At 48.6% G+C, this 11,921-nt stretch overlaps 2 protein-coding genes across 3 annotated transcripts; one reads left to right on the forward strand and one right to left on the reverse strand.

Moving 5' to 3' along the window:
- Nucleotides 1-692: 692 nt before the first annotated feature.
- On the reverse strand, nt 693-4,967 carry LOC105566463 (plasminogen activator inhibitor 1 RNA-binding protein-like). 2 transcript variants are annotated; one of them, XM_012020486.1, is made up of 6 exons: nt 4,456-4,966; nt 3,419-3,572; nt 2,534-2,734; nt 1,983-2,054; nt 1,396-1,885; nt 693-1,316 (listed from the first exon to the last, which is right to left on the reverse strand). In XM_012020486.1, exons 1-6 carry the CDS (start codon nt 4,808-4,810, stop codon nt 1,233-1,235), a joined length of 1,356 nt encoding a protein of 451 aa, XP_011875876.1. In that variant the 5' UTR covers nt 4,811-4,966; the 3' UTR covers nt 693-1,232. The 2 variants fall into 2 exon arrangements, with proteins under 2 accessions (XP_011875876.1, XP_011875877.1); XM_012020487.1 differs by lacking the exon at nt 1,983-2,054 and having other exon boundaries at nt 4,456-4,967.
- Nucleotides 4,968-6,596: 1,629 nt separating this feature from the next.
- Nucleotides 6,597-10,522, forward strand: LOC105566464. Its single transcript, XM_012020488.1, has 2 exons — nt 6,597-7,411; nt 8,248-10,522. Exons 1-2 carry the CDS (start codon nt 7,027-7,029, stop codon nt 9,642-9,644), a joined length of 1,782 nt encoding a protein of 593 aa, XP_011875878.1. The 5' UTR covers nt 6,597-7,026; the 3' UTR covers nt 9,645-10,522.
- Nucleotides 10,523-11,921: the final 1,399 nt, after the last annotated feature.

Below are 11,921 nucleotides of genomic sequence, written 5' to 3' on the forward strand. Positions count from 1 at the left end.
TCATTCGTTCTGTCTTCCCTCTCAGCGCATCACGGTTCTCACTTTTTTTTTCAATTTATAATAGAATACATATATGTATACATATCCATGTGTTTATATATGTATATATATATTAGGTTCTATATATATAATTTTATATTTTATATATATATTTAGATTTTATATATATACATATACAACCTAAAATTCAATGTGTCAGGATAATAAATGTTAACTCGCACAGGATCGACTACATCTTTAAAAGGGAAGTCTCTCTCTCTCTCTATGTATACATATACATATATATGTCAAACTTAGCATGTTCTAAGTAGATGATTTATTTAGGATGCGTTTTCTTAAATAGAAATCGACCCTCCCTACTAAAAGTTTCTTACATCTTACGCATGGCAAGTGATCAAGCCCGCCGATGTACGTGTGTGTACGTGTACGTGTGTGTGTGTGTGTGTGTGTGTGTGTGTTACAAGGAAGGACTCTTCATTTTCAAATGTCGTATAAAACTTATAAAACAGAAAGTGCGTTTATAATTTACGCCTAAAAAAGAGATATTATACACGTTCGCGCGCGTATCGATGCTACCATCCAGCCTCCTTAGGCCTTTAACGCGACATCGAGATCAAGATCGATACCGCAGCCCACGTCCCGCTACTTTTGTGTTCAGCAAAGTTTCCCCTTCCTCCGATAATTACCTTCGATTCGGATTTAAGCAGATTGAAACTGTAAACTTCAAGTGTACGGCTCTTCTGTTTCTATGTTCGCTGGTCCGCTTAAATACTCTCTTTCTCGCTCAAGCTTCTTTATATAAGTCTTCCTGTCGTCTTTATGGATTCGAAATTATTAACAAGTTCAGAGACTATGCTCCACTCTTCACAGATCGTTTGTCCGCTGGCCTGGTGTCTCGGACTAGTTACAGACAAATGGCTTCCCACAAAGTACAAAAAAGGATCGTTATCTATTTGCTTTTCTTCTTCATACATCATGGAAACTTTTCATGTGTACGATTACGGTGCCAATGCGTAATTGTGACGTTCAAGTCACGAGAGGAATTTTTAGATAATATTACGTATCTCATTTCTGTAACGGTGTACTGTATTATGCATTAATAATGTTATCACTAACGCAAGATTCTCGATAGTAATATTTTTTTTGTTTTAGTTAGTGTAGCTTTATCTGTAGTAAATGTACTGATGGTGACGGTAATGGTGGGATGTTGTATAGTCAACAGATGAAGCTACCTATCCCAAGGAAGGAAAGTCATTCTCGTCGTCTACCTTCGGAGCGTTTTGACGACTTCGCGGCGACCTCTGCTCATTTTGTGGCTGCAAACAGAAAAGGGGAAGGCATTACCTCTCGTGCATTCCCTTACAATACATTCTATATAACGCGATGGACACTCACGCGTGTATCGCCGTCTCTGGGAGCACCACGGTTCCCGAATCCACGTCCGTTGATGCGATCGCCACGACCGCGGCCGCCTCGACCGCGACCGCCGGAACCGCGTCGTGAGTCACTGAACTGGATCTCGATGCCTAGCACGCGCTTTTGCCTGCCGACACGCTGAGGATACTCCGCGGCCGCGTCGTAGTCCTCCTCCTCTTCGTCCTCTTCCTCGTTACCCTCCTTCTTCTTCTCGAGCGCGTACATCTTCTTCCAACGCGACAGGTCCTCGCCTTCGCCGGCCTTTCGCAAATTGTATTGAGGCTTCGCTCTATTGCTCCGCAGAGCCTTCCACTCGTCCAGCGTCAGCTCGCGCGTCTCCTCCTCGGCCGGTTTCTCCTCGACAGTCGCATCCGCGGTTGTTTCCCCGTTCTTAACCTCGGTCGGCGCTTGAGGGTCGGATTCCGGCTTATCATTGGCCCAATCTTGACTATCTTGATTCAGGCTCTCCCTAAAAAAAGACAGAAAGAAATAACGGTCAAGATATGCCGTCTCTCTTATTCGAAAGCAGCTATTGCAGGAAACGCCAACTGCCTTGAATTACTTACTCTATTTCGTCATTATGAGTACCCCAGTTATGACTGCCAGCACCATCTTTTTTATCCACTGGTTTAATTCCACTGTTAATAGACAAATGTGGAATAGGCTTTAAATTGTAGTGCACCGATCAAGCTACACAGCATTACACTGTTACATAATTAACAATGCGTGCCTCATTACAAATGCCTCTGTTGATAACTCAATCATTCCTGTTTATTTACATGATTAATGTCCAAAAAAAAACAACGAGGAATCAAATTGAACGTCCGACAAGCTGTCGTAAGCATTCGCCGTGTGTATGTATGTAACATGAAAACATAATACCACAACTAGGAAGAAACCAACGAAATTAAGCGTATATAAAAGTACAAGGTACAAAGCAGTGTGGGAGCGAATTCAGACTGCATTTGTCGGTGCTCTGGAAAGAATTGGACTCAACGTAAACGACAACCTTGATACAGTGCGCACACCGAGGCGAGCATCATTATGTAGAGATATTCGAGTGTAATGTCACCATGTATACGCGTCCGCGCGTGTGCGTGCGCGTTTCGATACTTACGTTTTATCAGAGCCGGACTGACGATCGAACTCGCGTTTGCCGCGATTGTCGAAGCCACCGCGTCCACGGGGACCACCGCGTCCGCGACTCATGCCTCGCATACCACCGCGGCCACGGCGCTCCCCATACTCGCCGCGCTGGGTCTCGTTCGAGTTCCGAAACTCGCGTGTCTCGCGGCTCTCGCGGCCCTCGCGGCCCTCGCTGAAATCAAAACGGAACATGCGGTTACCGCGAGAGAAGCGTCTCGAGTGATCGAGTACACCGAGGGATCTGCCGTCCGTATTTTGTTCTTGCCGCGTGTACATGTATGCGTGTAAAATATGCTCGCTTAATGGAGACGCGTTGATGCGTTATCATGTTTATGTATCTGGCAAACACAAGTAAACGCGCGCGCGTGTGTGTACGAGACTTGGAACGATGTCTCTGTTTTTAAGATTCAGTAACTCGGGACGCCGGGAGTAGTTAGCTGATAAGGCAGCTGTTTGCCAATACAAAGAGCCGAGTTCGATCCCGGCGTCCCGTGTAAAAAGAATCTTCGGCAGATGACACGAACCTTTCGCACGACGATAAAAATGTAAGCGAGAGGCGCACATTAGATCTTACCTAAAACATGATACTTTGCATCAATTGAAAGTTCGTCACGTCAGAGGTGAAAAATGTTGAGACCATCGTCGACAGGAACAAAATGTTTCAAGCAACAGCACAAGATTGATTATCTTTACGTGAAAGTAGCCTCGTCTCCTTCTAACCGTCCTCTTAAGGTCTGTGTCCACGATGCTAGAACCTGGACCAGTCATGGACGCAGAAAGAGACGAAGCCGCTCACTTTCAACAACGTTCGCTACGTCGTAAGATGCAGAGTTGACCCCCTCGTCTTGAAACTCACCCAGGGGGCCCTCGTCTGAACTCTCCTTGCCCTCGCAGCGTCCTCTCCCCATCCTCCCGGTTACGCCTGTTGTTGCGCTCCTCCCGGGACTCTCCTGAGAATTTGACGTTGCGATCGCCCGCGTTCGCCCTTGGTTGCGCTGGTTTTTTATCGGCTGCGGACAGAAACACGCGTGGGTATAAAATGGCTAGGCGCTGCTCTCGAGCGAGAGTCTCTCAACGAGTCTCTACGCGCTGTCCAACACTATCGGTTTGACAAATGTGTTCGATTCCATTGTTCGGAATTAAACAAAATCAACTGTAACGCAGCCACCTCGAGAGAAAGAGGATCGCGCTCGTGCACACCGCCGTAGAGGGGCCGAGATTTAACAATTCGCTAGCAAGTGCAGCGAGTTGGGAAAAGGGCCTGTTCGCACACACCTCCCGCGTGCAAACAATGAGCGTCAGGGCTTTCCACGGTGGACAACCGCGGTACGTCGATCCGACCAGGTTACACGTGGTCGCGGAAATAATCGCGGTGGAGGTAACAGAAACCGGATCTCGCGACGTACACCTGCGACCGCACGAGTCCGTCGTGGACGGACAAATCACCCGGGGGGGAGAGGAGGGGGGAGATATCTCGAGGGCCGCCGAAACCGCCGCGCGACGAGAGGCGCACACGGATTTGGAGTCGGATCGTATCCCCACGCGGGTCATGCAAGCCCCGCCGCGGGACCGGCACGCGCGCGCTCGCCTATTTTTAAAGGCGGCGCGAATCATTTTTAGAAAACGCGGTGGCGGCGGCGGCGATGGCGATGGCGGTGGCGGTGGCGGCGGCGGCGGTGGCGGTTTCCGCGGCAGGTGCGCGGCCGTTCCTCGGCGGAGGGCGACCCGGCGAGTCGCGCCGCGGGGCCGATCGATCGGGCGACGGAGGCCGCGGCCGAGGAACGGTCGGGAGGGCGCGAGACGGCCGAGCACATGGGTGGCCGACGGCCATGACGCGCGCACGAGGCCGGAGGCGGCGCGAGGCGCCGAAACGGACCGGGGGGGAAGGCTAACCTTGATCCTTTTTGGCTTCCTGCGCCTTCGACGGCGGCTGCTGGGCGTCCTTGATGACGCGACTCTTCTGCGTCTTGTTGTTGGCGGTCTTTTGGCCGTCCTGCGGCTGCTGCTGCTGCGGCTGCGGCTGCTGCTGCTGCGGCTGCTGCTGCGGCTGCGGCTGCTGCTGCTGTTGCTGCTGCTGCTGCTGCTGATGCTGCTGCTGCTTGCTCTTGTTCTCCTTCTCCGAGATCCTCTCCTTCTTCTTGGCTTCCTTCTCCTGCTCGCGCACTTTTAGTACCTCCAGCGGGTCCTCGCACTCGTCGAGCGCCAGCAGGAACTTGTTCGTGACCGTAACTGTGTACTCGTTTTCCATCTTGGCTCGATATCCTCACGGCGTCGAGGATCTTGCGAAGGTTTCACGGCTACTCTTGAGCCCCTGTGTAACGGAGTCATTCACTATCCAATATGGCCGAGTCGGAGAGCCCGAGTCCACCACGAGGTCTACCCCGCTGCGGCACCGCGCAGATTCGTGGGAAGGGGCCGGCGGGGGGAGGGGAGACGGCCGAGGGACCGCGGACGGAATTGCCCGTGTGCGGCGTGCGCGCCACCTTCCCCACCTCAATTATTTCTACTCGCGACGGGATGTCGCGTCGCGTGCACGGCCCGCGCCGTGCCGGGGGCGTACGGGAAAAATCACGTCGTGAATTTTCGCGCGGCCCGGTCCGCGCCGGTACACGGCTTCGCGGGGCCGCGGCGCTCCAGGAGACTCTCAATTGTTCGCGGGCCGGGAAGTCGCGCGATTTCCATGAGGCGTAGCCGCGTAGCCGCGTACGCGCCGCGCGCCGGCGGAGCCGTCGCGACGCTCGCGTCCTCGGGGGGGGGAGGGAGACGATAATTGATAATCCACGCTTGAGATAGCGAATTCGGCGCGGCGGGGCGTAGTTTTTTCCCGAAACGGGCGACGCGTGACGCCAGGCGCTCCGTTTTCGCGCGGCGCCGCGTGACGTCACGCGGCCAATTGGCGTCGACCGACTGGAGCTGTCCGATTGGCGCCGTCCAATCGCGCGCTCGCCGGAAGTCGCTCGGCGCTGCGACGCCCCGCGGGGATTACGTGGATTCACCAACTCATCCGGATTTTGCCGCAAACTTCTTCTATACGTATACAATAGGATGTAGTAAGTCCCAGTCTACAATAGAGATTTAAGCCCTAAGCCTTAAGAAATTGACTAATCACAGTCGCGCATTCTTCTCATACTTGACCGTGATTGGCCAATTTCTTAAAGCTTAGGGCTTAAATCATCTATTGTAGACTGGGACTAAGGCTGGGTCTACATTGGATGTCGTAAGTCGTGTCGAAAGAAATTGACCAATCGCAGTTCATTATTCTTCGACCGTAAGGAGAATAATGAACTGTGATTGGTCAATTTCTTCCGACACGACTTACTACATCCTATGTAGACCCAGCCTTAAGCCCGTGTCACACTACATATTGCGGATCGCGGATCGGTTTGAGATTGCGGATCACGGATCGCAATTCAACCAATCGGGTTCAAGGTCGCCTCGTCTGATTGGCTGAAATGTGATCCGCGATCCGCAATTTCAATCCGATCCGCGATCCGCAATACGTAGTGTGACACGGGCTTTAGGCTGGGTCTACATTGGATGTCGTAAGTCGTGTCGGAAGAAATTGACCAATCACAGTTCATTATTCTTCGATCGTAAAGAGAATAATAGACTGTGATTGGTCAATTTCTTCCGACACGACTTACGACGTCCAATGTAGACCCAGCCTAAAGCCTCCGCTACAATGATTCTCGGTTCTGTCTACAATGGTCGTAGTCGTAAGAATAATCGACTGCGATTGGTCAATTCAGTCAGACGCATAAGAATTGACCAATCGCAGTCGATTATTCTTACGACTACGACCATTGTAGACAGAACCGAGAACCATTGTAGCGGAGGCTTTAAGCCTCGTCTACATAGAAGTCGTAAAGTTGTAGTAAGAATAGTCGACTATGATTGGTCAATTCTTATGTGTCTGACGAAATTGACCAATCGCAATCGATTATTCTTACGACTACGACTCTGCGACTCGCATTGTAGACCACGCATAAAGCGGTGGCGGGGAGCACACACTTTTGCATAAGTGCATAAGCATATGCATAACGAATTTGATTGATCCATTTCCTTATGCATTTGCTTATAGACCAATCAAAGGTCGATGAATCGGGGGAGCCCGCGGATAAAGATCACACCCGCGGCTGTGTATTTATCTCGTCCAGCACGGATCCGCGTCCAGGCGGATGCGCACGCACGCGCGCGCCGCGTCGGCCATGTCGGGCGATCCTCGCGCGTGCTCGTGTACGTATTTTGGCGGTTTACCAGTTGCACGCGGCACGCGTACCACGCGCGCGGCGGCGGCAGAGAGGTCGCGCGTGTCAGTCCGTGGTGAGCTCGGTCGACGGTGGGTCGTCGTGGCCGCGTCGCTACGCGACAACGATCTCGCGCGGAGATCGCCTCGATCGTGAGTGAGAGTAGCGCGGAGGCAAGCGATTACAAGGTGAAAAGCGACCGGGCGGCGTCGGCGATATGGAGCTGCACACGCCGAAGCGCGAGTCGCGCCCGTCACGGGAGCTGGACTGCAGCCCGATGTCCGACACGACGTTCTACCCCTGGAACTGGGGCGAGGAGGCGCGCAACGCGAACCTGAGCCCGGGCAGCTCGTGCTCGTCGCCGGAGTACAGGGAGCAGCACGTCGCGGGGCTGGACGCGAGCGGCGGCGGTGGCGGCGCGGGCGGCAGGTCGGCCGCCGGCAACGGTTCCGAGAGCCACCGGCGCGGCCGGCCGCGCGCCGACGCGCTCACGAATCTCATGCAGCAGGGCAGCACGTCGCCGAGCAGCATCAAGTGTTCCTTCTGCAACCGGGTGTTCCCGCGCGAGAAGAGCCTCCAGGCGCACCTGCGCACTCACACAGGTAAGGGCTTTCTCTCGCCGGGAAGGCTTTATTCAGCCGAGCGCGTTCTCGCCGCCGAGAACGATCTCGCGCGGGTTCGGCTTTCTGTGAGCGCGCGCGCGCGCGCGCGCGTCTCCCTCGCCACTACTCGTTCGCTCTCGCGCGTCCCGCCAATCGGCCATCATGCCGCGCTTTAAATACTTAAATGGCTCGCCCTGGCGTGCCGTGCCATGCCGGCGCGACGCGTCCCTCGAGCCGCCGCCGATTGCGCGCGAAAATCACGGCACGGCCACACGTGTAACGAGCGGCCGCGCGGCCGCGCGCGCCGAGAGAGAGCTGCGTGGGAATTTTAATTGTCGCGGGAGGGGGAAAGGGCCCGAGTGTGTTTGTGCGCGCATTCACTTCGAGTCTGTTACCGGGTTGCGCGGCCTTTGTCTACTGACAACAAAAACGGATGCGGCGGGGGCTTTTTCCGTCTTTGCCGCGCGCCGCGAAACGGAGCTTTTCGAAAATACTATCAACCTTCTACGCATGTCGCGCAGTTTCTTTCACAACGGTACCGAGCAAACCGGGGGGGAAACTTGATGTTTGGATAAGATTTAAATGCCGAACGCGCGCGATCGTAGTCCTCTCCGCGTCCTGTCGTTAACGTCGAAGCCATGTGTCACGAGATTTGACATTTTTCAACGTCCCGATAATTGGTGTCGTGTAATTAATTTACGGGTAATTGGGAAAGTATTTGAAAATGTAACATTCCTCAAATGTATAGAAATAACATTCCGTTTCATATTGACTTATGCGTATAATACACAAGATGCTAACTTGATGAAATATGACAAGTGATTTTACGACCGCAGGAGAACGTCCGTACCCATGCGACTATCCCGGGTGCACGAAGGCCTTCACTCAATCCGGACAGCTGAAGACTCATCAGCGATTGCACACAGGAGAGAAGCCGTTCCTGTGCACCGAACCAGGTTGCGAGACGAGATTCACTCACGCCAATAGACACTGCCCTGACCATCCTTACGCCAATCTCACGAGATCGGACGACTTTGTGTTGAAGCCGGTGTCCGAGAACACGGAGCTGCCGTGCGACGTGAGTCGATGGTTGGAGCGATACAAGATGTCCAGGGAGCGAGAGGATCGCACGCCGACCGGGAAGAACGAGCGGAAGAAGAAGACGTGGAAGAGCAGCGCCGAGAATCACAAGAGGATAAAGTCCAGAAAGGGCCTCATGATGGACATAGCCGGGGAGCAAGAAAATCTCGATCGCAATTCGTCGAATCAACGGCTACACTGCGGAGACAATCGGGACAGCCAGGAGGAGAGCCAAGATGAGGACCCGGCGGACACGTGTTGCGCGATACTGCAAACGTCCGAGGACGAGGAGACATCGGGCGCCAAGTTGGCGATGGCCTCGCTGAGGAAACCCTTGGACAGACTACAACCAAAGAAACGATGGCTACTACGAAACGCTTGCTTGGAGCAACAGCTGGATCTCAACGAGGACTGTAGATCCAACAACGTGACGACCATACGCAAGATTGACGGCAAACAAGTACTGAGCGGGTCCACAGAATTGGCGGAGTTCCAGTGGTACCCGACATTCTTGGACAATTCCGCCGCGGATAACGTACCCATAGCGAGTCTGGACAACAGGCTAGTAATCCCGAGTGCGCAGTTGGAGCCTTCATACACTGCCCCGCAAATGTGCTGCGTGATGAGCCATGACGACGAATCCCTCAAAAGAGGGGGGGGAAATGTATATGTGCAGCCTCTGAACCACCCGCAATGGAGCTCGCTAAGTAGCTTGTCAAATAATCAGAGTATTTTTGAAACTAGTATTGACGAATCCGCTATAAAGATTCAGGAACCCACGTGCTTGCACTTTGATTACATGGAGCAGATCATTCATAGTGAGACAACGAATCACGAGGCGTCAGCCAGCTCTCGTATCAGCGAAAACGAGACGAGACCGACGGTACTGATGCTAGCTGGCAATTGTAATACCAGCAAAGAAATCGTTCCCAAACTGCCGGTCACGTTAGACCCTGTGGAAACGGGGACGGAGATAATTTGCGCTAAACAGGAGGACAGCATAGATAAGTTACCGGTGCAGGAGGACAATAAGAAATGGCAGGGTGCTCTGGCACTGATGGAGTTGGCCAAGACGCAAGAAGAGGCGATTTTAGTGCATCTTGAGCACGATGTAAAGGACGAATGTTCCGCGGCTTCAGATTTACCTTTATAGCCACATACAGACTGTGATTACAGGTTATATTATAACTTTGTTATTTTTATATGCAAGAAGAAAAGCGAATAAAAGCTGTTCACTCATGTAACACAGTCCATTTATCGGCGTACAAACGTAAAAGAAGTTTCTTGCTGTGAAACACATCTGTTTTTGCTTTTCTTTTTTTCCCCCTTTATATTCTTTGATGAATAACTTTTACTGTTAGTCTTATGATGTGTTTGTTCTAACTCTGAGATAGCTTTCAAAATTTTTAATTTTATGTGATTATTATTATTATTATTATTATTATATGTATAATACTGAAAACAGGGTGACACTGTTATACTGTTATAATCAATCAATTTTCTTCCACGCGGTAAAAAAAAAAGCAAATGTGTCTCATGGGATTAAAGCGAATCTTATTACTTACTTTTACTGCATAATAATCGTTTTTCACACATAAAGTCGATTTAAAAGAGTATTGTAATTAAGTTTGTTTTGTTTTGTTAGCGCAAAACCGCGGAATCGTATAACATGCATGTAAGCACGTATTACATGTTTATTTTTTGCTCCACAGTTTATTGTTATTATATTATAATAGAGACTTGTGTGATACTTATTTTAAGAATAATAAATATACAAGAATGGAAGAATAAAAGTGTCAACATTGATTTGAGTTTATATTTAAATGGAACAAAATCAATGGCTGTTTATGAAGTATAACAAAAGTAAGTTTAAGTCCCGGATTTAATTTCCATCCATTCGAAATAATTTGCAAGCATGTGAAGCCTGGTGAAGCCTACAATATTTTGTTAAATATAATGTAATAAGATGCATCTGTAATTACTGATAAAATCTGATTTTTAGAAATAATTATTTCATTACGTTAAGGAATACACGCAGTAGTTTATTTTTCCTAAATTATCTGCATTTTCCACAATTCTTTGGAACAAATTACTATGCAATTTTGGAAGATGCAGATCATTTCTACATTAACACAATTTTTTTATTATGTTTTTTTACATCTAATGCATCGTGATGACTTCGTACCGTAATTTTCATTATTTCAAAATAATTAGCGGCATTTACTTCGTCCATTTCTTGATTCATTTATTAACGACATACCTGCGTTTTCTATCCTTTTTTCAAAACCATTTGAAATCTTCTATCATTTTCAACATTTTTGGAATTTTTCGGCATAGAAATGGTGTTTGTTTTTTTTCTTTTATTGCCATGTCTCAGTAACTCTATAGCCTGATCTATATTTCTACTATAATTATCAAGTATTAATTGCTTCGTATCTTTAACACTTTTTCGTTTCTTTGAATTAATTCTGAGACTTAATATTTTTCACCAATTTATCAATACTTTCCATCGTGGCAAATAAATCTATTTTGTCAAGTTCATTAAACTCTTGAACATACGTACTGTAATTGAAGATGTCACTTTAATCATAATCCCTTTACGATTTTTTTTGCGTACCGTCTTCATTCAGTTTTTCTATTTTTTACGTCCTCAACTTTTGGTCTCTTGTGAGTTTACAACCATTTATATTTGTGAACATAAACATCTCCCCCTGCCCAGCTTCGTTGGATGACGAAATTTTGGACGCTCTTAAGGGATACTGGAGTGATTCTGCACCTTTTGCTCCTAGAACTGTCAATTCGTGAAAACATTTGCGTAATATATTGCGTAATTATGTGTAATCAATTTTATGTGAGATGTATACTTACGTTTCGTGGCATGATTGACCAAACCTCGTGGGATAATCGTGACTTCGTGGCATTTTGTATAACACCTCAGTATTAATCACACGCGACAGAAAAGGAAACACGGAAAATATACGATTGCACGAAGTTACTATTTGCACACAATGGTACAAATTTTAATCAACAGAAATTGCCGATGTATTAATTTAAATAATTAAGCCCGGATAAGATTAATTGATATTTAATTCTTCAATTAAACGTATTGCAATGAAATTTGACTCAAAGTTCTGCATTCTGACCAGGATTTATATGATTCCGTTAATAAAAGAAAACTTGAAAATTATACATTTTAACATCGACACTGTACGTACAATAAACGCAACTGAGTTAACGGTCAATCGAGATACAATCATCTGAAAATAATTAAAAATTCACAGTATTTTCATTTATAAATTCCGTAAAAAATATATAAACTAGTGATATTAATAAATCACCATGCTAGTTAAAGCACTCGATTCAATATTTCGTGTATTATTTCTCGTTTTCAACCTAGAAACAGAAATTATATACTCGAAGCAACGAGAGA

Source organism: Vollenhovia emeryi, unplaced genomic scaffold, assembly GCF_000949405.1.
Source record: "Vollenhovia emeryi isolate VEMERY1.0 unplaced genomic scaffold, V.emery_V1.0 DF939144.1, whole genome shotgun sequence".
Lineage (NCBI taxonomy): Eukaryota > Metazoa > Arthropoda > Insecta > Hymenoptera > Formicidae > Vollenhovia > Vollenhovia emeryi.

Coding starts and splice junctions, on each gene's coding strand:
- LOC105566463 (XM_012020486.1), bottom strand. CDS start 4,810: ATGGAAAACGAGTACACAGTTACGGTCACGAACAAGTTCCTGCTGGCG. Junction 1,886..1,982: donor ACTCATAATGACGAAATAGA/GTAAGTAATTCA, acceptor GTCTTTTTTTAG/GGAGAGCCTGAATCAAGATA. Junction 1,317..1,395: donor CCAGAGACGGCGATACACGC/GTGAGTGTCCAT, acceptor TTCTGTTTGCAG/CCACAAAATGAGCAGAGGTC.
- LOC105566464 (XM_012020488.1), top strand. CDS start 7,027: ATGGAGCTGCACACGCCGAAGCGCGAGTCGCGCCCGTCACGGGAGCTG. Junction 7,412..8,247: donor GCACCTGCGCACTCACACAG/GTAAGGGCTTTC, acceptor TTACGACCGCAG/GAGAACGTCCGTACCCATGC.